The 27,384-nt window shown below is 43.7% G+C and overlaps 1 protein-coding gene across 1 annotated transcript in view; it reads right to left on the bottom strand.

The window, feature by feature from the left end:
• ZFAT (zinc finger and AT-hook domain containing) overlaps positions 1-27,384 on the bottom strand; it is a 122,202-nt gene that overhangs the window by 16,324 nt on the left and 78,494 nt on the right. Inside the window, exons 12-15 of the mRNA XM_087706661.1 lie at positions 24,670-24,808; positions 17,534-17,640; positions 14,639-14,762; positions 12,800-12,924 (exon numbers count right to left, since the gene is read on the bottom strand). Of these exons, the coding sequence (XP_087562787.1) occupies positions 12,800-12,924; positions 14,639-14,762; positions 17,534-17,640; positions 24,670-24,808 (495 nt within the window). The remainder of the gene's footprint in view (positions 1-12,799; positions 12,925-14,638; positions 14,763-17,533; positions 17,641-24,669; positions 24,809-27,384) is intronic.

Below are 27,384 nucleotides of genomic sequence, written 5' to 3'. Positions count from 1 at the left end.
AGTGGGTTTGGAAAGGCTGGGAAAGACAGTAATTTTAAGATATGCAGTTAAGGCAAAGGTACAATAAATTATCCCTGTACTGTACTATGTTTGCAACAGGATAGAGGTGGAAATTATTATTTTATATTATGGCATCTCCTGCTGCCAAATGTCCATAATTCTTTATTATGTTTTCTATGACACTGGTGCAATTATTTATAGCATGAAAAAAGCATGAAAAGACTTCACGTTTTACCTAAGATGAATGATAAGCCTGCGAGCAAGACCAGATTGGGAGGCCCTGCTTGTGGTAACTCATACTTTGGCCACTTCTTGCTAAGATTACTATAATGCTCTCTTACAGGGAGCTGCCTTTGAAGAGCACTTGTAAGCTAGAGGTCTATGGAGATTCTCAGTCATCCAGGTCATGGTTGTCTCAAAGGTGCTTTTTCAAAACACAACCGGACTACGTTTTTTTCCCTTGATGAAGAAGACATTTTGCTTCTCATCCAAGAAACTTCTTCAAAACTGGTGGAGCTTTTTGCATGAGAAGCAAAATGCCTCCTACTTCCTCAAAGGGGGGGAAAAAAAGACAGTGTCCAGTTTTGAAAAAGCACCTCTGAGATGCTTGGAAGCTAGGCCAGAATGCATTGTTGACGTTGTTACACCCATCTAACATCACCACTCTGTCAGCTGCAATGGGCCCAGTAGGCCTCAGGTACAATACAAAATTGCTCGTCAGCACCTAGGAAGTTCTCCGTGGCTTAAGAGTGAGGATGTTTGCAAGACTGCCTTTCTCAATGCAATACAATACAATAGCAGAGTTGGAAGGGACCCCGGAGGTCTTCTAGTCCAACCCCCTGCCTATGCAGGAAACCTTATACCGTTTCAGACAAATGGCTATCCAACATCTTCTTAAAGACTTCCAATGTTGGGGCATTCACAACTTCTGGAGGCAACTTCTGTTCCGCTGATTGATTGTTCTATCTGTCAGGGAATTTCTCCTCAGTTCTAAGTTGCTTCTCTCCTCGATTAATTTCCACCCATTGCTTCTTGTTCTGCCCTCAGGTGCTTTGGAGAATAGCTTGACTCCCTCTTCTTTGTGGCAACCCCTGAGATATTGGAAGACTGCTATCATGTGAATGTTTATACTTGGGCTCTGGGAGATAATCCTCGACTTACATCGAACATTGAGACCAAAATGTTGTTGCTGCTACACAAGGCAATTGTTAAGTCACTTTTGCCCCCATTTCATGAACTTTCTTGCCACAGTTGTTAAGTAAGTCACTGTCCTTGTTAAACTAGTGGTATGGTGGTTGTTAAGTGAATCTGGCTTCCCCATTGTCAGAATGTCGCAAAATGTGATCAAGTGACCTGGGACACTGTAAGTGTCATAAATACATGGTAATTGCCAAGTGTCTGAATTTTGATCACATGGCTATGGGGATGCTTCTTCAGTCGTAAGCGTGGAAAAAATGGTTATAAGTTGCTTTTTTCAGTGTTGTAACGTGGAACCAGTGGTGGGTTGCAGGTGGTACGCCCCGGTATGGGCGTACCGGAGCCAGCCCGTAGCACCGGATACCGTTCCGGTACGATGCTCTGGAGGTCCCACCCGCCCGCCCGAGCTCCTTACCATCCTTTTACATCCTTTTTTATCTTCAGTGCTTCTGCGCACAGCACCTGCGTGAAGCTCCACTGAGCAGCTGGAGCATCATGGAGGATCGCAGAAGCTCCAAGGCGCATGTGCGCGTCCCCATGGACGCAGGCAAGCCCGTTCCAACCGTACCGTTTGGAACGGAATCCGTAACCCACCACTGCGTGGAACGGTCACTAAATGAACTGTTGAAAGTTGAGGGCTATCTGAAGTGTGTGTGTTTGAATCCTGTAAGCGTCTTGTGAGATATGGGCTGCTGTATGAATCATATATATGTATGTATGAATGAATAAATCATTGTGGCAAGAAGCTTGCATAACTAGATCAGAGCCTGCCTGCAGAAGCCTGGTGTGGTGAAACAAATAGCTGTACTTGCTAATTTTAGAGCTATATTCGTAACTGCATCTATGGCTATTTTAATTGCTGATCTTTAGCAGAGGCCCAATGGACCGTGATGCCTTCTGAAGACAAGAGTGAAATCTGGTAGCCTACCACTTTTAAAAAGCAGTTGGAGGGCGATTATGAGGCTAAGGAGGACACCAACTGATTGAGAATCATTGTCACCAGAGGAGGGTTGAGGGCACTGAGCTGGAACGCCTGCCAGATTCAATTGTATCTTCTTAAATGGACTTGCTGGCAGAAGGACGAGTACTGATGGGATTTTCCTAATTCGGCGGATCTATCAGGAGAGCCTTACTCCACGTGAACAGTGCTGGCCTTAAAATTGACTGGCATAACTCCAAGAGGCAACCAAATATCCACTAACTTGAGAAGCAGACTTGGAGTGTTAACCCCACTAGACGGACCACACCAGGAAATCAATTCCACAAAAAGACTAATACTACTTTTCTTGAAGATTTGCTATTGTAACAGAATCTTGGAAAGTCCAACTGTGATGGAGTTCTTCTTACAGTTCAGTGGATAGGAATGTGTCTGTCTGAACTTGAGAGACCACCTCCTGCCAATTACCTCCTCGTGACCTATTCGATCACACAGATTAGGCCTCCTCCGAGTTCCATCCGCCAGTCAGTGTCGACTGGCGACTACGCGGAGGAGAGCCTTTTCAGTAGTAGCTCCGACCCTTTGGAACGATCTCCCCGTGGAGATTCGTACCCTCACCACCCTCCAGACCTTCCGCACAGCCCTCAAGATCTGGCTATCCCGTCAGGCCTGGGGTTAAAGATTATAATCCGTCCCCGCCCGAATGATGAATGTTGCTTCCATTTTTAATTATGTATTGTTTCTATATGTCATTGTGTGTATTCCCTTCCCCATAAGTTGTAAGCCGCCCTGAGTCCCCTCAGGGAAAAGGGCGGCCTATAAATAAACTTATCTACAACTGTTTCTAAATGCTATCTAGCAGTTCTGGACTGGTCCAGTGCGGCTTACTTAAGCAACAACTCCTACATTTTTCTATCAAAGTCTTCTTCCTTACTCCTAACCTGTAGATAACAGCATGTTTATAAAGGAGAGATCACCATAACTTCCACAGGAGCCCATGTCACATATTGACCTGAAAAATATTGTATAGCATTGGGGATAAAATGTCCGGACATAGAAGCATGCCTTTACCCCCAAATTGATAAAAATAAAAATAGTTGGAAAAAGTACCCAATTCTCCCTGAGTTTGCAAAACACATGACGGACTGAGCTCCCATTCCTGCCCCAGCTCCTGCCAACTTAGCAGTCTGAAAGCATGCAAACGCAAGTAGACAAATAGGTACCACTTTGGTGAGTGGTAGGAATGCCCAAGAGAGACATGACAGCGGGGTTCCAATACCTAAGGGGTTGCCACAAAGAACAGAGGGTCAACCTATTCTCCAAAACACCTGAAGGCAGGACAAGAAGTGATGAACGGAAGATCATCAAGGAGAGAAGCAATCTAGAACTAAGAAAATGATAACTAATTCCTGATAGTGAAAACAATTAAATCAGTGGAATGACTTCCCTCTAGAAGTTGTGGATGCTCCAATTCTGGAGTTTTAAAGAAGAGGTTGGACCGTGACCCGTTAAAAGCGCGTTCCACAAAAGCGCGGCCGACGAAATTGCGTATGTGATGTCATCACAACGCGACGAAAAAGATCGAAAAATTGAAATAAAAATTAAATTACAGCAAGCCGATTCACATAAAGGTAAGGGTTAGGTTAAGGGTTAGGGTTAGGGTTAGGTTAAGGGTTAGGGTTAGGGTTAGAGCGTTAGCGTTACGTTTAGCGTTAGGTTAAGGGTTAGCGTTAGGTTTTTCGTTACGTTAAGGGTTAGGTTTAGGTTTAGGTTTAGGGTTAGGTTAAGGGTTAGGTTTAGGGTTAGGTTTGGGGGGGTTAGGGTAAGGTTTTCACTTTATTTTTACATTTTTCGATCTTTTTCGTCACGCTGTGATGACGTCACATACACGCTTTCGTCGACCGCGATTTTGTCGTCCGCGGTTTTGTGGTGGAACCAGGTTGGACAGCAATTTGCCTGAAATGGTATACAGGGATTCCTGCTTGAGCAGGGGGTTGGACTAGAAGATCTCTAAGTCCTTTACATCTCTGTTATTCTGTTAGATGAATTATTTGCTATCAGTGTGGCAAAATTCAATGATTAATCTCCAGGAAGTAGGCCAGAGTCACTCAACCATAAAAAAGGAAGGGAGGGAGGAAACACGGAAATACAGTTTAGTGTGAACTGCTAATCTAATTAATCAGCTTGAAGCACCACTGGATAATGTTTGCATGATCTGACTCAATGTAATTTTGTGTGTATGTGTGAAAAACTGTTTTGTTTTTTTTACTGCTCTCCAGAAATATAGTAAGCAGGGAATGGCTCAATATCTAGGGATTATCTGTTCCAAAGGAGGGGAGCCATCACCAAGAAGTCCAAGATTGCTGAAAGTGGCACTCTCTTGGAGATGGGACTCTCAGCCACCTGGCTGGATGAGTAGATTAAACTCAGAGAAGGATAATCAGTTTGAAGCTATGAAAGCCTCTTCCCAGAAGCAATAATGAAGAAATAAATATAACGATAATCAAAGGATCTGAATTTGGGAACTTCTGGCTCAGAGAGATGCATTTTTTAATACCCAAAGACATGCAAATTCGGAGGGCCAGCTGCGGCTCGGTTTAGATGTTTGTTAGGATAGAATTTCTAATTTTGCAAACACTGGGGAACTCAAATTAATTTCCCCCCATCTCTTGGCTAACATCACAATTATCTGAATGCATTGCAGGAGAAGCAGGGAAAGCAGCCTGCGTCTCTACAGGCTGCCTCTGATAAAAATAATATCAGCGAGTTGGGCAAAGGAGAAATTAGATGAGTGTGCAAAGAAGAACTCTAATTGTGTTAATTGAAGAATGCGGGCTCCCTAATGAGGCATTCCCAAAATAGTTTGTTCCAGCACTGGAGCCTCGTTCGGTGTTCAATGGAAAAGATTTCAGATCCACTGGCATCTCAAGATAGGATCACTGGGTCTTTTTTTTTTTTGCTGAAGATGCCAAATTGCACTCCATAATTGCAACTTTGGTTGTGATGCTTCAGGCAGTTTAAAGAGCCGAGGTGGCGCAGTGGTTAGGGTGCAGCACTGCAGGCCACTTCAGCTGACTGTTATCTGCAGTTCAGCGGTTCAAATCTCACCGGCTCAAGGTTGACTCAGCCTTCCATCCTCCCGAGGTGGGTGAAATGAGGACCCAGACTGTGGGGGCGATATGCTGACTCTGTAAACCGCTTAGAGAGGGCTGAAAGCCCTATGAAGCGGTATATAAGTCGAACTGCTATAGCTATTAATGACAATTTAATAATAATATTGCTATTGTGCCAATACAGGTAGCCTTTTGACTTACGACCGGTCACTTAGCAACCATTCAAACTTACGATGTACATGAAAAGGAAGACTTGTGACCCAGATTCAATGTTCTGACGGTGATCACATGACCGGACTTTTGAGTGTTTGGCAACACGACCACAGCATCCTTCAGTCACATAACTGCATGTTGTGACCACTTTTGCTGAAAACCAGCACTTACGGTTTTCGACAAAATTGTGTCACAGCAAACAATGGGTTCTCTTAACAACTGTGGTATTTGGTTTTATGACCAACGAATTCGTTTAATGATCTCTGCAACAAGGGAGATCATTTATGGGTTGTAAAACCAACCCATTTTATGACAATTATGACTTCCAATCATAACGGGAAGGCTTCATTTTGGTCGTAACTCAAGGACTACCCTGTAGTTATAGGATGACCTGATTTGATCATCTTGAATTTCTATAACTGTATACAACAAATGCCTTATTGGATGAAGACAAAGCTTTATTGAGTCCCAATTTCCCCTTGCTTAGCAAAAGAATTGTTAAATGAGGTTCGCCCCATTTTTCGACCTTTCTTGCCACAGTTGTTAAGTGAATCGCTGTAGTTGTTAAGTTAGCAACAGAGATGTTAAGTGAATCTGGCCTCTGTGTTGATTTGGCTTGTCAGAAGGTCGCAAAAGATGACCACATGAACACTGCAACCGTCATAAATAGGAGTCAGCCGTCAAGTGTCTGAATTTTGATCACGTGACCTCAGGGATGCGATTTGCTGTAACAGTTGCAGGTGTGAAAAATGACCATAATTCACTTTTTCAGTGCTGTTGTAACTTTGAACAGTTATTAAACGAATGGTTATAAGTCAAGGATTACCTGTTACTCTTTCTAATCATCCGGAGAAGACACATCTAGTAATTTCAGCATGTCTGCACTATATAATCTAAAGGTGGTCAGCTCAGATCATGCTTAACAAAAAAATGGGGAGTAAACGAGAGAAAGATGTAACAAGCAACGGGCCTGCCTCTTGCTCAATGACAGAATAACAGAGTTGGAAGGGACCTTGGAGGTCTTCTAGTCCAACCCTTTGCTCGAGCAGGAGACCCTATAGCCATAATGGAGAACCTATGGCACATGTGCCTGAAGTGGCAAGAGGAGCCATGTCACCTGGAACGCGTGGTTTTGCCTGTTCCTCTTCTGGGTTTCTGGCGCGCATGCGCGCGTGATGATCAACTTGCCTCTTTGGGCGCAGCAGTGCAGAAAACTAGAAGAGCTGGTCTTCCATTTTCTGAGCATGAGCATGCACGCTGGCCAGCTGATTGTCATGCATGCATGCGCACCAGAAACTGGAAGACTAGCTTGCCAGTATGCGTGTGGCGCCAGAAACTGGAAGTTCATTTTGTGACGTCTGCATGCATGCCCCCTGGGGGGGGGGCTCCTCTTCCGAGTTGCAACCAAGATGAAAATGCCAGCGTGCGCATGCGCACAAACAGCGCACCCCTTTTTTGGCACTTGATGCCGAAAAGGTTTGCCATCACTGCCCTGTACCAGGCGTCGGCAAACTTAAACACTCAACGAGCCATTTGGACCCGTTTCCCACAGAAAAGAAACCACCGGGAGCCACAAAGGTCCTAACCGGAAGCCCCCTGTTCAATTCTGGAGCTGACCGGAAGTTCAGTTCCCACACCATAGAGTCTCCTCCTAGCGCGGTATCCTTTTTCCTCTACCTGTCATAACCGAAAGCCCTATCAATTGTGGAGACAACTGGAAAACCCTCCCCTTGCCATAAAGTCTTCTCCTGGCGCACTGTGCCTCTCCCCACCCCCCCTGGAAGCTCTTCTCAAAATTGTGGCACCGACCAGTGACGGAGCCGCAGCAGAGGAAGGAAAGAGCCACATGCGGCTCCAGAGCCAGTTTGCTGACCCCTACCCTATACCATTCTAGACAAGTGGTTGTCCAGTCTCTTCTTAAAAGCCTTCAGTGATGGAGCACCCACAATTTCTGAAGGCCAAGCTGTTCCACTGGTTAATTGTCTTCACTGTTAGGAAGTTTCTCCTTAGTTCTAGGTTGTTTCTCTCCTTGATTATAAACCCAACAGGCATAACGGTTTAGAATTTGCAAGCCACATATTTATCATCCTTTACAGCACAGAATGAAAACAGGTAACCCAACGGTAACAGAAGGGCTACTGAAATTGAAGGATTGCACCATCTCACCCTTTTGTGCCTTGGCACAAACAGTTTACTCCCTGGCGGGGAATTGACAACCCCGTTGTTCTACGGCAGCCAGGAGTTGCTTAATGTCACAACATCACAGAAGAGACCCGCAATTTAGCCTGCAAATGACACTCTGCAGCACATACAATTGCCGTGGCAACAAATCGGATTGCTTGGGATAGAGGGAGGCTTGCAAGCCAAGGATAATGTAGCCTGAATGGGTGTTGAAATGGGCATATCCACCCCCCCCTTGTTTTTAGTCAAAAGCCCTGCATAATTTTAAATGCCGTGGAGACGCACAAATAAATAACACGGGCAGCAAAGATGAATAGGTAAGTGGTTGGTGTAAAAGTGATCGGAAACCAAAGTCTCATTGGGGACAAAGGCACCGAGCTGAATGCCCATTCAATTTGATATTCTCCCGAAATGAAAATGGCCAATAAACAAATTTAGCAGCTTTCTGAGCTGCTCTTGTCCACATGTTTTCTACTAGTTTTGTCATTCGACTGACGGCTGTGATGCCTCAGTTCTGTTTTCTCTGGTGGACATCGGTCTGCATCTTTTATCATGACAAATTGCGGTGTTTCTCAGGGTATGTTCAAGTCAAATCAGATCAGTGTTTAAACTCCTACCATGTGACTCCTGTTGAGCCGAAACACGCAAATCCCACCTATCCAAAATATTAAGGTAAAGGTAAAGGTTCCCCTGGCACATAGGTGCTAGTCGTTCCCGACTCTAGGGGGCGGTGCTCATCTCCGTTTCAAAGCTGAAAAGCCAGCGCTGTCTGAAGACGTCTCCGTGGTCATGTGGCCGGCATGATTAAACACCCAAGGTGCATGGAACACTGTTTACCTTCCCAATACCTTCCTATTTTTCTACTTGCATTTTTATGTGCTTTCGAACTGCTAAGGTGGCAGAAGCTGGGACAAGTAATGGGAGCTCACTCCATTACGCGACACTAGGGATTCAAACTGCTGACCTTTCTGATCGACATGCTCAGCGTCTTAGTCACTGAGCCACTGCATTCCCTATCCAAAATGTTATATATATATATATATATATATATCTAATCTATATCTATATCTATCTATATATCTATATCTATCTATATATATCTATATATCTATATCTATCTATATACACACACACACACACACACACACGGAAACAGGTTCATAGCAACTGTCAAATCACATGGAGATGCCCTTCCATTTTAATTCTTTTTAAATTCTTCGATACCATAGTTTGTAAAGAGTCTGACAGAAGTCTGCCAAAGTCTTTTGGGATAAGGCTGATAAGCACTCACCTTTATCTTCTTTGAAACACTGCCAAAGACCTAATTGGCAATTAGCTTTGCAAAGCCACAAGGAGCACAGAGTCAAAACGGAGATTCAGACTTTAAACCGACCAGAACGAACAAAGTTGCTTCCCCTTTGATGTCTTATGGGAGGAGCCAAGCCTTACTCCTGAGTCACTCCTTTTGTTTTAACTGTTCTTGCCTTCTGGCAGCTCTGAGCATGCACGCCCTGGGAACAGGCTCTCCCTGTTCCTCTGCCTTACTGATGTCCAATTCTGGGGGGTCTGGAAGTAGAAAATGACTCCCAGATGGCCCTCGCCCCTCTCTGCCTCTGACGCAGAGCTCTCGTCCAAGCCTTTCCCAGACTCCACGACTGGCCCATATTCCTCCCCAACCTCCTCACTATATGACTCTGCTGCCAGCTCCGCAGGCCGCCAGTGGACCACAACACCTGCTTGGGCAAGTGGTCAGTCTAGAAGACCTCCATGGTCCTTTCGAACTCCATTATTCTCTGTCATATGCACTATTTGTAAAAATAATTGCTCCACATCCATTTCCTCCCTATCCTAGCCCAGTGGCTGAAACTCAGTGGGAGGCTCTTCCAAAGGGCGGGGGGAGGGGGGGGAGGGCATAGCTATAGAGAAAGACGCCTTTCTTTTTCGGCAACATTATGAAGCGGCTTCAGAAGCCAGAGAAGAGCCTCGGCGTTTATTTAGCTCAACTTAATTGAGTTTCTGCAAGGCTAGCTAAGGAATTGTTCAAGTCTTTGGTGTCAGGTAATTTGGTGCTCGCAGCTTGCCAACTCAATTCCTTGACTCATCACTTCTTTCAGCAGACAGCCAAGAAACTCAGCAAGATAATCAACAAAAACAGAAGAGAGGCGCGGGAAAAACTGGGGAAAGGGATAAGCTAGCAGCCCAAAGCTGCAAAGGTGTTTTGATCAGCCTGAAAGTATTTATCATGGCCCCTCAGCGAAAGCGGGAAGCAGGTCAGCTTTCTCTGCCTAGCTTAATCTCTCTATATAAAAGCCAAATACCACTCACTCATCACGAAATCTCCTGAATTGTAAAGCCTACAAACTTGAAATTCGGCACGTATGTTCCTCTTGGCTTCTAGGTGCTTGCTAAGAAAGGATTTTTCGAAATATCTGATCACCAGTATTTCTTATACAGTATTATATTAACGCGTGTCAATGCTAAGGAGATCTTCTACTCCCTCTCCCCACCTGAAAAGAACACTGTTCCAACTGCCAGTTTCCTTATATAAGTGTGGCCAGCATGTGACTCATCCAGCCTGTGGGCTGGGAGTTCAGACATTCTACTCCCCCTCCCCACCTGAAAAGAACACTGTTCCAACTGCCAGTTTCCTTATATAGGTGTGGCCAGCATGTGACTCATCCAGCCTGTGGGCTGGGAGTTCAGACATTCTACTCCCCCTCCCCACCTGAAAAGAACTCTGTTCCAACTGCCAGTTGCCTTATATTAACATGCTCTGATGCAAAGGAGTTACACATTCTACATTAATTTTCAAGCTTTAAGTGTCAATGTCAATACATCAAGTCCGATCACATAGTTTTGTAGCGAAGCACGGGTATCCAGCTAGTGCACATATACATTAAGCTGCTTTTTGCCAGTGAACGTGATGTGAGCTTAACTTCTAGCTACTCCACTTATAAATTAACCGTATAATTTATCATTTTGTGCACCACATAGATCCATGGTGGCACAGTGGTTATAATGCAATACTGCAGGCTACATCTGCTGACCGTCGGTTGCCAGCAGTTCGGCAGTTCGATTCTCACCAGGCTCAAGATTGATTCATGCTCCCATCCTTCCGAGGTGGGTAAAACGAGGACCCAGATTGTTGGGGGCAATAGGCTGACTCGGTGAACAGCTTAGAGAGGGCTGTAAAAGCACTGTGAAGCAGCATGTTAAGTCTAAGTGCTAGTGCTATTCACCCTCCTTAGTGGCTGCGTTTGAACAATTCGAGCTCATGTAGCCAGACTGATTGAAGGGAAGAAGAAAGATTTATACGAAGAGCGGAATCACACAGAGAGGGCCGGTAAGGACAGCAGCTGAGAGAGGAGGAGAGGCAATTCTCACAGCAGCTGGAGACCAACCATCGCTTTGAGGGGAGGGAGGGAGAAAGAAGCAAAAAGAGCTCCGAAAGAGATTTAAGGGATGGAAAAGGATGAAAAAGAACCAAGTCGGAATCCCATTGAAGAGAGAGAGAGAGAGAAAAACCTTCCCAAAGCTACAGCAATGATGGCAGGAGAGGCTCCAACACTGAGTAAAGCTTAGCCTTTAACAAAACCTTAACAGAACAGAACAGAACAGAACAACATAGGAAAGGACCTTGGAGATTTTCTAGTTCAACCCCTTGCTAAAGCAGGAGACCTTATTGCCATTTCAGACAAATGGTTGTCCAATCCCTTCTTAAAAACCTCCAGTGATGGAGCACTGACCATTTCTGGAGGCAAGCCGTTCCACTGTTTAATTGTTCTCACTGTTAGGAAATTTCTCCTCAGTTCTAGGTTGCTTCTCTCCCTGATTAGTTTCCACCCATTGCTTCTTGTCCTGCCCTCAGGTGCCTTGGAAAATAGTTTGACTCCCTCTTCTTTGTGGCAACCCCTGAGATCTTGGAAGACTGCTATCATGTCTCCCCTGGTCCTTCTCTTCACTAGACTAGCCATGCCCAGTTCCTGCAACCGTTCATCGTATGTTTTAGCCTCCAGTCCCCTAATCCAGTGTTTCTCAACCTTGGCTACTTGAAGATGTCTGGACTTCCAACTCCCAGAATTCCCCAGCCAGCGAATGCTGGCTGGGGAATTCTGGGAGTTGAAGTCCAGACATCTTCAAGTGGCCAAGGTTGAGAAACACTGCCCTAATCATCTTTGTTGCTCTTCTCTGCACTCTTTCTAGAGTCTCCACATCTTTTTCATAATATGGCAAGCAGAACTGGATGCAGTATTCCACCTGATCTAGATTCTGTTCCTTTGTTAATGCAATCTAGGATTGCATTGGCTTGCTTCCTTTTCCTCCACTGTTACATTTGGACTATTTTTTTCTACCTTGATACGTCTGTCTGTCTTTTCCCTCCGCTTTTATTGTTTTTACAAATAACTCAAGATGGCAAACATACTCAATTCACTTTCCTCCTCCTATTTTCCCCACCCACAAGCCTATGAGATGGATTGTGGTGAGAGCGAGTATCGGGCACGAAAGTTCACACCTGAAGGTCCAATTAAACTAAACCTTATTGCGATTCATGCCTACACACAGGAATCTTGTCAATTAATGGTTAGCACCTGCTTGGTGTTAGATAAGGGTACATGGAATTCAAAGGATTTAGTCCACTTGTGGCAACGTAGAGATTCTAGGTTGATTCCTCTTTTGACTCTGCCCCCAGGCTCTGATTTTCCTTTTTTTCTACACTGGCCCACAATCACCTAGCCATCTTTCACACCCTAAGGCAAAACTTGTACTCCTTGCATCCCGGTGATAGGACCAAAGTCACACCGCTGGCTTTCATGCCTAAGGTGGAACTAGAACTCACAGGCTCCTGGTGATTGGTCTAGGAATGAGTTGCTTGGCTGAAGAACCACCGACTTCAGCTGAGATCATCCAGATCTGAAAAATGCACTAACCAAAGGAAGTTCCACAGGCTCACAGAGGGGGAGGAAGAGAGGGAGAGAGAGACGAAGAGAGAGAGGGAGAGAGAGAGGGAGGGGAGAGAGAGAGAGAGGAAGGGAGGGAGGGAGGGAGGGAGGGAGGGAGGGAGGGAGGGAGGGAGAGAGAGAGAGAGAGAGAGAGAGAGAGAGAGAGAGAGAGAGAGAGAGAGAGAGAACATTCAACTGGGAATGAAAGGAAAGATTACCTGCTTCACCAGAGTGACGGTTCCTGGGGCCATGGCAACCACAGAAGCAAGAGCATCATGGGGCTCTGATCCCAGCTCTATGATTTGCTGGAGGATGTTGACAGCCGTGGCATCGAGCCTTCCTCCTTGTGGGGGGAAGAAGCATTAAGATTAACATTGTGAGCAGGATGCAAACTTTGTGCTACTGTTACCATCATTCCCTTTGCTCAGCTTTCCGTACTGCATAGCCTATACCAGGGGTCTGCAAGCTTGGCAACTTTAAGACTTGTGGACGTCAACTCCCAGAATTCCTGGCTGAGGAATTCTGGGAGTTGAAGTCCACAAGTCTTTAAAGTTGCCAAGCTTGGAGACCCTTGCTCTATACTACCTCTCCACACGCTAAAGATAATCCTCAATTTACAACTGTTTCTTTAGCGAGTTGCAATAGCATTGAGAAAAGGGACTTCCCACTGGTCCTCACACTTATGATTCTGATACACCCACAGCCACGCGGGGATCAAGTTTTGGCAACTAGCCCGAATTTACGGTTTGTAGGATGGCAATCACAGGATTGTGATTGCCATTGCGTCCTTCCCAGTCAGTTTCTGACATGCAAAATCAATGGAGGATGATAGATTTATTTAACGACCGCATGATTCGCTTAAGGAACTGCAGTGATTTGCTTAATAGCCGTGACAAAAATGGTTGTACAAAGAGGCATGGTTCACTTAAAAACCACCTTGCTTTGCAAGGGAAATGGTGGTTGTAAGTCAAGGACGATCTGTATGCCAAAATATCCTTCTTGTCTTCTAACTCCAATCCCTCACCTCCCTCCTTTCAGGCTTGGTTCCTCCTTCTGGAGGGCTTCATTGCATTTAATTCCAATTTTCCCTTCAGAGTCTTGTGTAAATTTCCCCTTTCACTTATTGCATCTTCAATATTAATTGAATGCTGATGCTGTCTTATCTGTCAAATGTGGTACCTAACAGATTGGCCCAAAGTCACTATCTCCCAGTGATTGGCTGAAAACCACCCAGCCAGCTCTCATGCCTAAGCCAGGACTAGAACTCACTGTCTCCAGGTGATTGGCCCAAAGTCGCCTAGCCAGCTCTCATGCCTAAGGCAGGACTAGAACTCACTGTCTCCAGGTGATTGGTTCAAAGCCACCCAGCCATTTCAATGCCTAAAGCGGGACTAGAACTTACGGTCTCCTAGTGATTGGCCCAAAGTCACCTAGCCAGCTTTCATGCTTAGGGTGGGACTAGAACTTACTGTTTCCTGGTGATTGGCCTAAAGTCACTCAAACAGCTTTCATGCCCAAGACAGGAATAGAACTCGCTGTCTCGTGGGGATTGGCCCAAAGTCACCGAGTCAGCTTTCATGCCTAAGGCAGGACTAGAACTCACTGTCTCCTGGTGATTGGTCCAAAGTTACCCAGCCAGCTTTCATGCCTAACTAAGGCGGGACTAGAAGTCACTGTCTCCTGGGGATTGGCCCAAAGCCACCCAGCCAGCTTTCATGCCTAAGGCAGGACTACAACTCACTGTCTCCAGGTGATTGGTTCAAAGCCACCCAGCCAATTTCAATGCCTAAAGCAGGACTAGAATTTACAGTCTCCTCCTGATTGGCCCAAAGTCACCTAGTCAGCTTTCATGCTTAAGGCAGGGCTAGAACTCACCGCCTCCTGGTGATTGGTCCAAAGCCACCCAGCTGTTGTTTTTTTTTGCTAAAGTAGGACTAGAACTTAAGAGTTTCCTGCCTTTTCACCTGGTGCCTTAATCACTAGACCGAACTGGCTGAATCATCATTGAAAGATTTTTTTTTTAAAGTATTGATTTGTTCTTAATGAGAGCATGTTACCATTCTCGGAGGCATATGTTAGGTCCTGCAGAGCAGCCACAGCTGCTTGAGTGCCTTGCAGATCTCCGGCTTCGGTGATATGAAGGTACTGCGTGGGGGATTCTTCGGAAATTTCTGCAGTTTGCTGCAAAACAGAACGCAGTTGGAGAAGAAATGAAGAGTTCACAGGCACCAGTATGTTACACAGCTGCCAAAATACTTACCTACAGAGTCCCAGCTTAAGTATGCCTCTTTGAACAGCATAGCATCACAAAACGGCTCTTGACAATGAAACAAGTTAGAATCTTTTGATGTATGAAGCAAGCAAAGATTCAGCAACGAAAGAACAATTTTTGAAATGTAAAAGTAGTCTGGGAATGACTTGTCAAGGTCATATACAAGTCAGCTGCGCAACTGGGAGTCTCCTTATCAAATAAATCGTATCTCTGATCGTTACCGATCTCATTAATTTTACTAGTGGGTGCATAAGGAGATGCGCATGAAGAATCAGTAGGATTATAGGCATGAAAGTAATCCTTTTGATTAGAAGAAAACTATAATTTATCGCATTACTTTCAATCCAGACTGTGCCTGAAAACACCAACAGTTTTGAGGCTCTAATTTTGTAAGTTTAACACGGGTCATTAAGATTTCTATTTATCTTCACAGTTTTTCCCCATCATTTTTTTTTCCAAGGAGAAAAATGAGACTGCAGTCTTATAACCCCCATTAATAATCTCCATCAAACGCAAGGGGCTTCTTTCTAAATAAATATGTATAAGGACACGGCATTGCGTAACTTTATTGTAAAAAATGGTAAAAGATGCTCATCTCTAATTCAAGCCAGCCAGCCAGTACTGTCCAAAGATGTTTCCATGGTCATGTGTCCAGCATGATATCATAGAGCTGTGATGATTATGGCACGCGTGCCACTGATGGCACATGGTGCCCTCTCTGCAGGCATGCAACCTGTTGCCCCAGCGCATGCGCACACAATCTCCTGCCGGCCAGCTGGTTTTTGGGTCTCTGCCACGTACACTCAGGGGGTGGGGCGCATGTGGGAGGCATGTGCGCATGCGTGGGAGAACGTGGAGGGGGTGGCACGTGTGTCTCCCATATTTCTCCCCAGGGCCCATTTTTGATCGCAGGAGGCTTCAGGGAGGCCTGCTAGGCTCAAAATGGGGCATGGGTAGTGGTCGTGTTATGCTAATATGCACGGGGGGGGGAGGGGGTGTTGGTGGGTATCACACGTGAAAGAAAGAGGAAAAAAGAATATTATTACTCCTAGTCCCTTCCCTTAATCCAAAGGTGGACATCTATGGCCCCTTTATAAGCTGTGGATTGCAACTCCTAGAATTCCTGAACCAGCAAAGCTGACTCATGTTAAAATATTCATGACTGGGAGAGACATGGGAACAAGGTCAGCCAATGAATAGGCATAGCAACTAAGTCAGCTAATGGGAGCTCAAACAGCTCTGAGTCTGTGCAGAGAATTGAAACAGAAACTTAGTCCATCTGCTGTTCTGAGAAGTAAACAAGCAGCTTGTCTGCTGAAATGAATCTAACTGCTTGTGTTTGCCTGTAACTCTCCTGCCTTGTGTTTACATGGAAGAACCACCTGTTAGTATTGTACCTTTATTCATCTATTCTTATGTATATAAAGAAGTTAATGAATCCTGCTGAATCAGTTATCTGTGTGTGTTTCTGGATTTGAATTTATGCAATAAGCTCGGACACCTCAGGAATTCTGGGAGTTGAAGTCCACAGGTCATAAAGGGGCCATAGTGGTCCATCCCAGCCTTAAACATTGCCACCTGAGCTAGGCAGGGGGCCTTTTCTATGGCAGCCCCTGTCCTTTGGAACACCTTGCCACCTGAAATTTGGGAGGCCTCCACCCTTTCAGTCTTCTGTAAACCTTTGAAGACACAGTTTTCTCCCCCCAAGCACTCAAAGAAGATTAAATAAATGCACATCAGAAGTTTGACCGGGCACTAGTTTTCTGTTGTTTTTAATACTTTTAAAGGTAGTCCTTGACTTACAACAGATTGCTTAGTGACTGCTTGAAGATATGAGGGAAGAAGAGACAGGTGGACAGACAGAAAGAGAAAGATAGAAAGAAAAGTAAGGAAAGAAAGAAGGAAAGAAAGAGAGAAAAAAGTATGTAAATAAGTAAGTGAAGGAGGGAAAAAATTAAGGAGAAGGATAGAAAGAAAAGTAAGGAAAGAAAGAAAAAAGAAAGAAAGAAGAAAGGAAGGAGAGATATAAAAGAAAAATAAGGAAAAAGAAGATAGAAAGAAAAGGAAAGAAAGAAAGAAGGAAAGAGAAAAAAGTATGTAATTAAGTAAGGAAGGAAGGAAAGAAGGAGAAAAAATATGGAAAGAAAGAAGGAAGGAAAGAAAAAAGTATGTAAATATGTAAGCAAGGAGGGAGGAATGGAAGGAAGGAAGGAAGGAAGGAAGGAAGGAGAAAGAAAGAAAAGTAAGGGATGAAATCTGTATTATCTGTCTAGAAATCCAACCTGAATTGAGTGTCCCAACAACAATCAGCCTTCTTCAGCTGAGAAAATACATGCCCAAAAAATAGATATATTCTGGCTCAGGTTTCAGCGTGAAAAGAGAAACGCCTGGGCTGATGTTGGGAGTTGTGATGGAACTTAGCCACACGTTGTTGCTATGGCCACCAGTTCCTTACGTATAATTTCAGCCTCATAGGAGGCTTCATTATAAAGAAATAAATGACATTGAACAATTCATTTTGCACTTGATCACCCTGCCAACCTAAAAACATATAGAAGCAGGATATTGCTTTTAAGTTTTATAGGAGAATGTTTGTTGCTCCAATTTTTCCTCGATTGCCTGTACCATTTCAGGGAAAAGGCGATATTTTAGAACAGCTGTGGCTGCTTGCATTAATTACCTCTGCATCCTGCTCCATTATTTTAAGCCCGTGTTTGTTTTTGAGGTGCCTGTTGAATTCCCATTTTGTGCCGTACACAAAGTTGCATACAGGACACTTGATGCCACCTGGAAGGGAAGAAAGAGTGCATGTTTAGACCCTGATGAGAAATTAGAATCTGTGCATAGATATTAAATAATAAAAACGTATTATAAACATACCAGGATACAAAAAAAGTTTTTTTTTTTTCAAATTAGTTTTTAACCTGGCTTAACATGGGACACGGTGGCTCAGTGGCTAAGATGCTGAGCTTGTCGATCAGAAAACTGGCAGTTGGAATCCCTAGCGCCGCGTAATGGAGTGAGCTCCTGTTATTTGTCCCAGCTTCTGCCAACCTAGCAGTTCGAAAGCATGTAAAAAATGCAAGTAGAAAAATGGGAACCACCTTTGGTGGGAAGGTAACAGCGTCCTGTGCAACTTTGGCGTTTAGTCATGCCAGCCACATCACCACAGAGACGTCTTCAGACAGCGCTGGCTCTTTGCCTTTGAAACGGAGATGAGCACTGCCCCCTAGAGTCGGAATCGACTAGCACCTATATGCAAGGGGAACCTTTACCTTAACCCACTAATCTTTTCACAGGTTTGATGTTTTTCTCTTCCCCATATTATAGAGCCTGCAGTTCGGCTGTTCAAATCTCACCGGCTCAGGGTTGACTCAGCCTTTCAGCCTTCCATCCTTCCGAGGTGAGTAAAATGAGGAGCCGGATTGTTGTTGGGGGCAATATGCTGACTCTGTAAACCGCTTAGAGAGGGCTGAAAGCCCTATGAGTATATAAATCTGCTATTGCTATGATGGTTGCAGTGTCTGGGGAGGGTCACAGGATCCCCTTTTGCGACCTTCTGACAAGCCAGATTCACTTAACAACCGTGTTACTAAATCAACAACAAAAGTAATTACCTTGACAAATGTGGCAGGAAAGATCATAAATTGGAGCAAAACTCCCTTAACGAACGTTTCGCTTACCGACAAAAATATTGGGCTCAATTGTGGTTGGACCCCAAGGTCTATCTGTGCTCTTGCTAACTTATTTAGGAGAGTTAAATAAAAAAAAATAAGGTTCTTTGCTGACATTAATTGTTTTTGAAGGGTTTTCTAAGACTTCCAGCAACACCTTTATGGTACCTTTAAATCTGTTAGAAGAGGCACCTCCCTGATTTTATTTTAAGTTAAATGCCTTTATCTGCCTTTATCTGCCACAGCGCATGACTGTCGGTACAGGACGAAGGCATTTTACCCGTTACAAAAACCTGAATTGAAATATTCATTCCATATTCCCCCCCCCCTTAATAAAAACTCAATTAGAACGGAGACTTTCCCTGCTTTCTTTTAAATTAAAATTACTGCAACAATAACAGTCAGTTAATTAAAATAGCCACCTTTGTCACTCTCATTTTAATTAAGGAACAAGTGAAAGGGTGTCATTGAGCCAGTGGCATATTCGGCGGGGCAGTTAATTGACATCACAGCTAAAGAAAATTAATTTCTCTCCAATTCATTAACTGCTGTGGCAATATAGAGGCAAAAGGTTACAGAATGGCATACCTTATCTGCTTCTGACACCGGGGTACACATAAAATGGAAGGATTCCTCATTTCCGAAACAGTGAAGCAGCCCAATTTTCTGCTACCCAGACTCTTAAAAAAAAAGGTCCTTTGGAAATGATTTCATTTATATTTTGCAGGATGGACTAGAAAATATATTCCAAGGATTAGTGCAGGGAGAGCTCCAGGAAACACAACTTTGTTTTACAAACTCCTTCGCAGCTCAAATCTGGGAAGAGGAGAATGTGAAGGTGGCCACAAAGACGCTTATTGAAAACAATGCAATATTTATGTGCCTTTTGCGATCATGGAGAATATGCCTTTATCTGTAGCTGGAAACCCAAGACAGTTTATTAGTTTGCTACATGGAGCAGTTCACACTTAAAGCGGTTCATGCTTCACTATACAAACCTAGCTATACAGTGTGAATATTATACCAATTATAGATAGTGTTTTCTTTTAGGGGTAAGGTAAGAACAGGTAGTGAAAGATTTTATTTTCCTGAGCTACAAGATCACCGCAGATGGGGACTGTAGCCAAGAAATTAAAAGATGCTTGCTCCTGGGGAGGAAAACTATGGCAAATCTGGACAGCATTCTAAAAAGCAGAGACATCACCTTGCCAACAAAAGTGCATATAGTCAAGGCTACAGTTTTCCCAGTTGCAATGGATGGCTCTGAAAGTTGGAGCATAAGAAAGACTGAATGCTAAAGAATGGAGGCTTTTGAACTCTGGTGTTTGAGAAGACTCCTGCGAGTCCCTTGGACTGCAAGGCGATCAAACCGGTCAGTCCTAGAAGAGATCAAACCTGAACGCTCTTCAGAAGACCAGGTCCTGAAGACGAAACTCAAATACTTTGGCCACCTAAAGAGAAGGAAGGACTCACTGGAGAAGAGCCTAATGCTGGGAAAGATGGAGGGCAAAAGAAGAAGGGGACGACAGAGAATGAGGTGGCTGGATGGAGTCACCAAAGCAGTCAGTGTGAGCTTTAGAGGATGGTAGAGGACAGGAAGGCCTGGAGGAAAGTTGTCCATGGGATTGCGATGGGTCAGACACGACTTCACAACTAACAACAAAAACAGGAATGGTAGGATACTACTACTATACTATACTACTATACTATACTATACTATACTATACTATTAACTGGAGATTAGCTGCCGGAGCGTGTTTGCAGTAGCTCCTCTCAGTTTTATTTTATTTTATCAATTTTTAGTATTCCCACTGGATCCTTTTTTTATTTAACTAATATTCTTTGGAGGAGATAACAGCAAAGACCACAACACAGATAAAGGTTTGTTTTTTATTGCCTGGGACTAATAAGACATGGGAAAAAGAAAGAAATGACATGGTACCAGCCCAGGATCTCTTCTGCCCGTGAAAACTGCAAAACAACCAAGAATTGAAGAGCACTTTGCACAGTTGCCAGACGAAGGGAACAGCTAAAGAACAGGGGTCGACTTGGAAGGAAGGAAGGCCACAGGTGGACAATGAATGGCCCCTCCCTGAGGAAATAAAAGAGGAGCGAAAGGGGAGTGGAGTTTGCAGGAGACAATTAGTTTGCTTAATTGGTTCGTGACTCTCTGAGATTCCTTACCAAGTTTTACAGATATCGGCCTGGCAGCTCTCCAAGCCAGTTAAGGTCTATGACTGTAAATCCTCCCTTGAAAGACTTTGCTGAAATACACCATGTGAATGAGATGAAGAGTGGGAAGTAGAGGAGAGAAGCAAGGTAGGAAGAGAGGGATAGGAGAGAGGGTGGGGGGGGGGAGACGAGGAGAATAAGGAGGAGTGAAAAGGGGAGAGAGGAAAAGGAGAAAGGAAGGGGAAGTAGAGTAGAAAAGGATGATGGAGGGAAGAAAGGAGGTAGGGAGGGGGAGGAGAGAGGGAGGAGAAAGTGATGGATAAGGCACAAAGATGGTGTATGGAGAGCAGAAGAGCCGATAATTGTTTTTTGGGAGCTGATGGTAAGATGAATTGATGTAAATATTTAATAATACAACACGATATTGGCTATGTAATAGTATACATGTGATTATATGTTATGAAAATGGAAAATAAAAAAAAATACATAAAAAAAGAAAGAAAGACTTTGCTGGATGTGAATGAGCAGAATTCACATTAAATTAATAAAAGGGTTTTTTGTCGGGACAAGGAGTTGCTTCCTGCTCTTGGGGAGCCTCGGTCAGAACAATAAGGACTACCTGTATGTACTTCATATTCCTGAGCAACTTCCTTTCCTAGCACATACTGTGATAAACATATCCATCTATTAAGTCATCACAAACTCTTGTTATTCTCAACGCTGTTCGGAACTCTAAATAGCTTCCCGTATATTTTATGCTAGTCTGTCTTGCTCAAATTTCCTTGACACTGGAAGGGAAAACTCAATGCAAATCCCTTAACGCATTTGCCTCGTGCCACCATTTCCATGCTGCTGAAACATAGATTTACGCTTCTTATAGGCATAAATTCTGTGGGGAGGAGGGAAACCCCCCCCCCCCAAACCCAGTAAAGAAAAAAGAATAATTTGGCAATGCTTTAAAATGTCATGCTTGGGAAAGTTATGTTTTATTCATTACTCAGAGCAGCCTTGCGTTATGCTGGCATCTATTCTAGTGCAACAAAAATGGGGGGAAATTTTTAAATCCTCCCAAGCTGCTTTGAAATGGAGGAGAGAGAGTTTTACATAACGTCATTCAACGTTGAAAGATAACGTGGGAGCAATTGGAAATAAAATAAGAAAAGTCATCTCACTCAACCGGCCCAGCGTTTTTAAAAGACACCACAATCTAAATTGGGGACCTTTATTTCCGCACTGGCAGGAATGTTACATCCTTTTGTGATGTCCTGAATCTTTTAAATCCGTTTCAGACCCTGCAAGGTATTTGATTGTACAGCCAGATTGCCAAACTGAACAACAGCGCAGTGTCTGCTGCGAGATGAAAGACAATCTCCTGCGATATCACATTTGAATACTTTACTGTTCTCCAAATCCTTAAAAAAAAGACCTATTTTGATGTCCAAAAAGAAAAAAAAAGAAGTATTTCTTTTTAATCTGCCATCTGTCTGGCCAATCTTCTTGTGCTAAATTCGCTCTTTGGAAAAAGGTCCAGCTAATTTTACATATCTAGGAAATAAATCTGTGTTGGAATGAAATTTGAAATGAATATGCCCCAAGGAGCTTCACAAAATGAGCAACTAACCAGGATTCTAATTCCAGGTCACATTCATAAGGACCTGGTTAGTAGATTTAGATTTAGATTTATTTTATTTGTATGCCGCCCTTCTCCGGGAGGGACTCAGGGCGGCGAACAACTCAAAAGGGGAAAAGGGGAACATAGAACACAATACAAGTAGTTAAAATAGCCAAGAATCACACAACCACACAAGTCGAGCGGGGAGGGGAACTCATCAACCCCAGGCCTGCCGGCAAAGCCAGGTTTTGACGGCTTTTCGGAAGGCCTGGAGAGAGGCGAGGGTCCAAATCTCTGCGGGGAGTTTGTTCCAAAGGGCCGGAGCTGCCACAGAGAAGGCCCTCCCCCGGGTAGTAGCCAGGTGGCATTGGCTGGTAGACGGAACCCGGAGGAGGCCAGCCCTGTGCGATCTGATGGGTCTATGGGAGGTAATTGGCAGCAGGTGGTCTCTCAAGTACCCAGGTCCAATACCATGAAGGGCTTTATAAGTTACGACTAGCACCTTGAAGCGTATCCGGAGACCAATCGGTAGCCAGTGCAGCTCGCGGAGGATAGGTGTAACGTGGGTGTACCGAGGTGCACCCACAATCGCTCGCACGGCTGCGTTCTGGACGAGTTGAAGTCTCCGAATACTCTTCAAGGGCTGCCCCATGTAGAGCGCATGGGTAGTTCTTGTAATGAATCAAATGTAAGGTTTACACAATCAGATGTATTTTAGGCAGGGCACTTCACTTCGATAGAAATGACCTCTGCTCCTTGAAGTAGACAGTTAAAGGCCAGGGAAGAAGTTGCTTTAACAGGACTTGTGACTCTGTTGAAGTGGTGAAAGGCCAAGTACCACTTCATTTTGAACAGATAGATAGTGCTTTGTTAAAGGGACGGTTGAAGCAAAATGTCTCTCCAAAGTTCTGTACAACCCCAAAAGATTAATCAAATCGGATTGATTGTTGTCACAAGAGGGGTGGGGGTTATTGTTTCAACTGGGTTTTTTTTTTTTTGGTAGGATGCCCAGAGTCACTGAGATTGAGTAGGTGACCAAAAATATTCTCTTAAATAAATAGAAAATAAATAGAAATCAAAGCTGGTGATATTGGCAGGCCAAAGATTGATGGAAACTGATTATCATGTTCAAGTTTGGAGATTCCAGACCAAATCAAATCCAACCCAACCCAACAAACCCAACTTAACTCAACTTGACCCAACCCAACTCATCCCAACTCAACACAACACAACACAACCTATATCCAATTAGAATGTTGTTCCTTTCAGATGTTTCAGATGACACACAGAAATACACTTGGATTATTTTTCCCCCCAATGAAGAAGAACAGCATATTAAACTGGGGGGTCAAACACTACGCCCCTCAGACAGGGTCCGCAACTTGGGAGTCCTCCTGGACCCACAGCTGACTTTTGAACACCATTTGTCAGCTGTGACCAGGGGGGCATTTGCCCAGGTTCGCCTGGTGCACCAGTTGCGCCCCTACCTGAACCGGGAGGCTCTCACAACAGTCACTCGTGTCCTTGTGACCTCTAGGCTGGAGTACTGCAATGTGCTCTACATGGGGCTGCCCTTGAAGAGTATTCGGCGACTTCAGCTAGTCCAGAATGCGGCCGCGCGAGCGATTGTGGGTGCACCTTGCTTCACCCACATAACACCTATCCTCCACGAGCTGCACTGGCTACCTGTCGATCTCCGGGTACGCTTCAAGGTGCTACTTGTCACCCATAAAGCCCTTCATGGTAGTGGATCTGGGTACTTGAGAGACCGCCTACTGCCAATCACCTCCACTCGACCTATTAGATCCCATAGATTAGGCCTCCTCCGAGTCCCATCTGCCGGTCAATGTCGACTGACAACCACGCGGAGGAGAGCCTTCTCGGTGGAAGCTCCGACCCTATGGAACGATCTCCCCGTGGAGATTCGTACCCTCACCACCCTCCAGACCTTCCGCACAGCCCTCAAAATCTGGCTGTCCTGTCAGGCCTGGGGCTAAAGACTGTAACCCACCCGAATGGTATGAATGTTGTGTTTTTTAATGACGTACTGTCCTACGTGTTAAATGTTTGTTCCCCCCCCCCTTTTTGAGTTGTAAGCCGCCCTGAGTCCCCCCAGGGAAAAGGGCGGCATATAAATAAACTTCTAAATCTAAATCTAAACTTCTCATTTATGTGATTTATCAATTTCAACTTAAAACATTTTTCTTTCTTGGAAATGATGCCATTCCATGGAGGGGGAAGGAGGAGGAAAGCCATCATTCATCAATGATGCAAAATATTCTCTGTGTGAGAAAAATAACTACAGGTTAATGGAAGGGAAAAATCTCTTACGTTTTTAAAAGAGACAGGTTACCTTACCTTGCTGGAGAAGGGCTTCAGCTGCAAATTCACCAGAGCCTGCATTAACGTATTCTTCACTCGGATGTTTCCTGTTATAATGTCTTTTGAGGGATCCAGATATGTTGCAGGAATAATGGCAGTGGGCGCAACGGAAAGGCTACAATTATAAAAGGAAATGAATTATTTATATCTGGCTTCATGATGCTGCACGTCTTATTGTTAGGTTATCGTAATTAGATTTAGATCTGTCTTGCTACGCGCATGTGAACAAGTGAACGTATCCCATTATGAAAACAAAAAAATTTAACGGCAACACATCTTAGATTTTATTACCTTTTTTTATGCCCTGCAAAGTTTTACAACATGATGGAAAACTCTCGGCACCAAACATTCAGTGAACTATTTATTTGCCATGATGGCTAAATTCTGCTCTCTTTCATAAAGGGATAGATTGCCAGAGCAAATAAATTTACAAAAACAACTGCAACCTTTTTTTATTGACTAAATAAATTACCCAGCAATAAAATTAATGCTCTGTGCTAATTTAGTGGCATACCTCCAAACGCAAAGAGGCAGGAAAGCAGAGTGTTGAACCCCGTTCAAAAAATGACTTCTAAAATGAGACTAATGTGAGCGGGAATGCACCAGATGCAGAAATTGCTCACAAAAAAAAGGGCATTTGTTCCAAGAAGTCTTAAGCTGCAGAACTGCAGTTTCACAAAGCTCCAAAAAGATCAATAAATAAGAAAGCTCACATGTTTCCATTTTTCAGTTAATGTATGCCGAGTGTTTAATGCAGTCGGCATCCAAGATTTATACTTAGAAGGCCTGGACCTACTTATGCTTGTTCAATATGTGAAGATAAGTGTCATAATAACAAATTAGCGACTGAATATAGGCTATTATTGCTGTTGTTATTACTATTAGTATCATTCACTTCCTGATTTTCTCCCAGAGCATTTTACCCCTCCCCTCCCATAATCATATCTCTGAAGATAAGTCGATCTGAAAAAGAATGACCCATAAATTAAAGAACATCCTCTATAATTTATTTATTTATTTTTGGGGTGGGAAAAATAAATCACCATAAAATACAGACATTTATCAGCAAATAATTGTTACCCTCCAATAAAATCTGAGCACAGATTACCATCAAAATGGAAAGACATGAAGCATCACACATCATTTCATGTCGGGTGGGATAGAAGAGGTTGGGTTGTTTATCCAAAGCAAGTAAAAAGAAACTCAAAACACCTTTTCCAGCAAGGAGTTTTTTCCCATTTAGATCTTGAAGAGAGTCTATCTCTGCGATGGCGAACGTAAGGCATGCATGCCACAGGTGGCACATAGAACCCTCTCTGCTGGCACATGTGCCGTCGCCCAGCTCTGTGCACTGCACATGGGCATGCACCTCCTGTTGGTGAACTTATTTTTGGGTCTCTGCTGCCCATGCAGGAGATGTGCGCACATGCAGATGGGGGGGTGTATGCAAGCATGAATGGGAGGCAGAGGGAGCGTGGAGGGAGTCGCACGCATGTGTGGGGGGTAGGGATAGTGTGTGAGGGGGTGATCATGTGCAGGGGGCATTGCATTATGGATGTGAGCACAAAAAGGTTAGCCATCACAGGTCTATCTCATCAATCTAATAGCAGACTCTGATCATTATCATAAATAAGAGACAGGTTCATATGGAAGGAGGTGGCCTTTATACAACCCCTAAAGAATCAGATCTTTGGCATGACAAAATTGCCACTTTGAATTATGGAAGTCAGTGGCCGAGCACAGTATTCTCTGGCCTTCCTCATGTACCTCTGACCAAAGTTTAATCATCATGTAGCTAAGATTATGACACTCTCTCCAGTACCTGCCCCATGTAGATAAAACCTTAATTGGCTACAGATGTTAAATCATAAATCACAGGGACAAAAGTCACCTTAGAAAGGAAGATAGCGTAGCAGGAATCGTAGACAGAAAGAAACACATTGGTTCAAAAGGTGGATGAGTTTGTAGACCTATATCCAAGGTTTATGAAGAGACTGGTTGGCATAGACAGCAATCATCCATCCACCATGAAAGTAGGGATCTGAGATAAATCTTGAAATTAGTACCGTATTTTTTGTAGTATAAGACGCATCGGAGTATAAGACGCACCAAGGTTTTGAAGAGGCAAATTTTTAAAAAAGTGGGTAGGTAGATAGAGGGATAGACAGGGAGAGAAAGAGAAAGAAATACAGTAGGTAAGTAGGGAGAGAGAGAATAGTTAGGTAGGTAGGTAGATAAAGGGATAGAGAGAGAGAAATAGAGATTGTGTGTGGGTAAGTAGGTAGAACACTGTAGTTTATATAAGAATAATATCTAATTCTCTTAGATAGAGACTGAAAAAATGTTGTTACACAAAGAAGTAAGAGTGGAGGATTGTAAAAAATTTTTTTTGAAAACAATTTTATTTATGGCATCTACAGACGTCATGCAATCATTGATACACAAGCTTAGTTTAAATAAGTGTCAGCAAATATGTATATGTATACGTGTACATACATACATATACATACAGTGTGTGTGTATACATACATACATACATACATACATACATACATACATATATATATATATATATATATATATATATATATATATATATATATATATGATACTTTAAACTAAATTTGTGATACACATACACACACACACCTTTTCTGACACTATTTAAACTAAATTTGTGTATCAGAGATT

This window comes from Thamnophis sirtalis, unplaced genomic scaffold, assembly GCF_051295495.1.
Source record: "Thamnophis sirtalis isolate CommonGarterSnake01/CBP01778 unplaced genomic scaffold, rThaSir2_p1.2 scaffold_2, whole genome shotgun sequence".
In the NCBI taxonomy this organism is placed as follows: domain Eukaryota; kingdom Metazoa; phylum Chordata; class Lepidosauria; order Squamata; family Natricidae; genus Thamnophis; species Thamnophis sirtalis.
The sequence above is the reverse complement of the archived record's forward strand: the minus strand, read 5'-3'. Positions and strand labels throughout refer to the sequence as shown.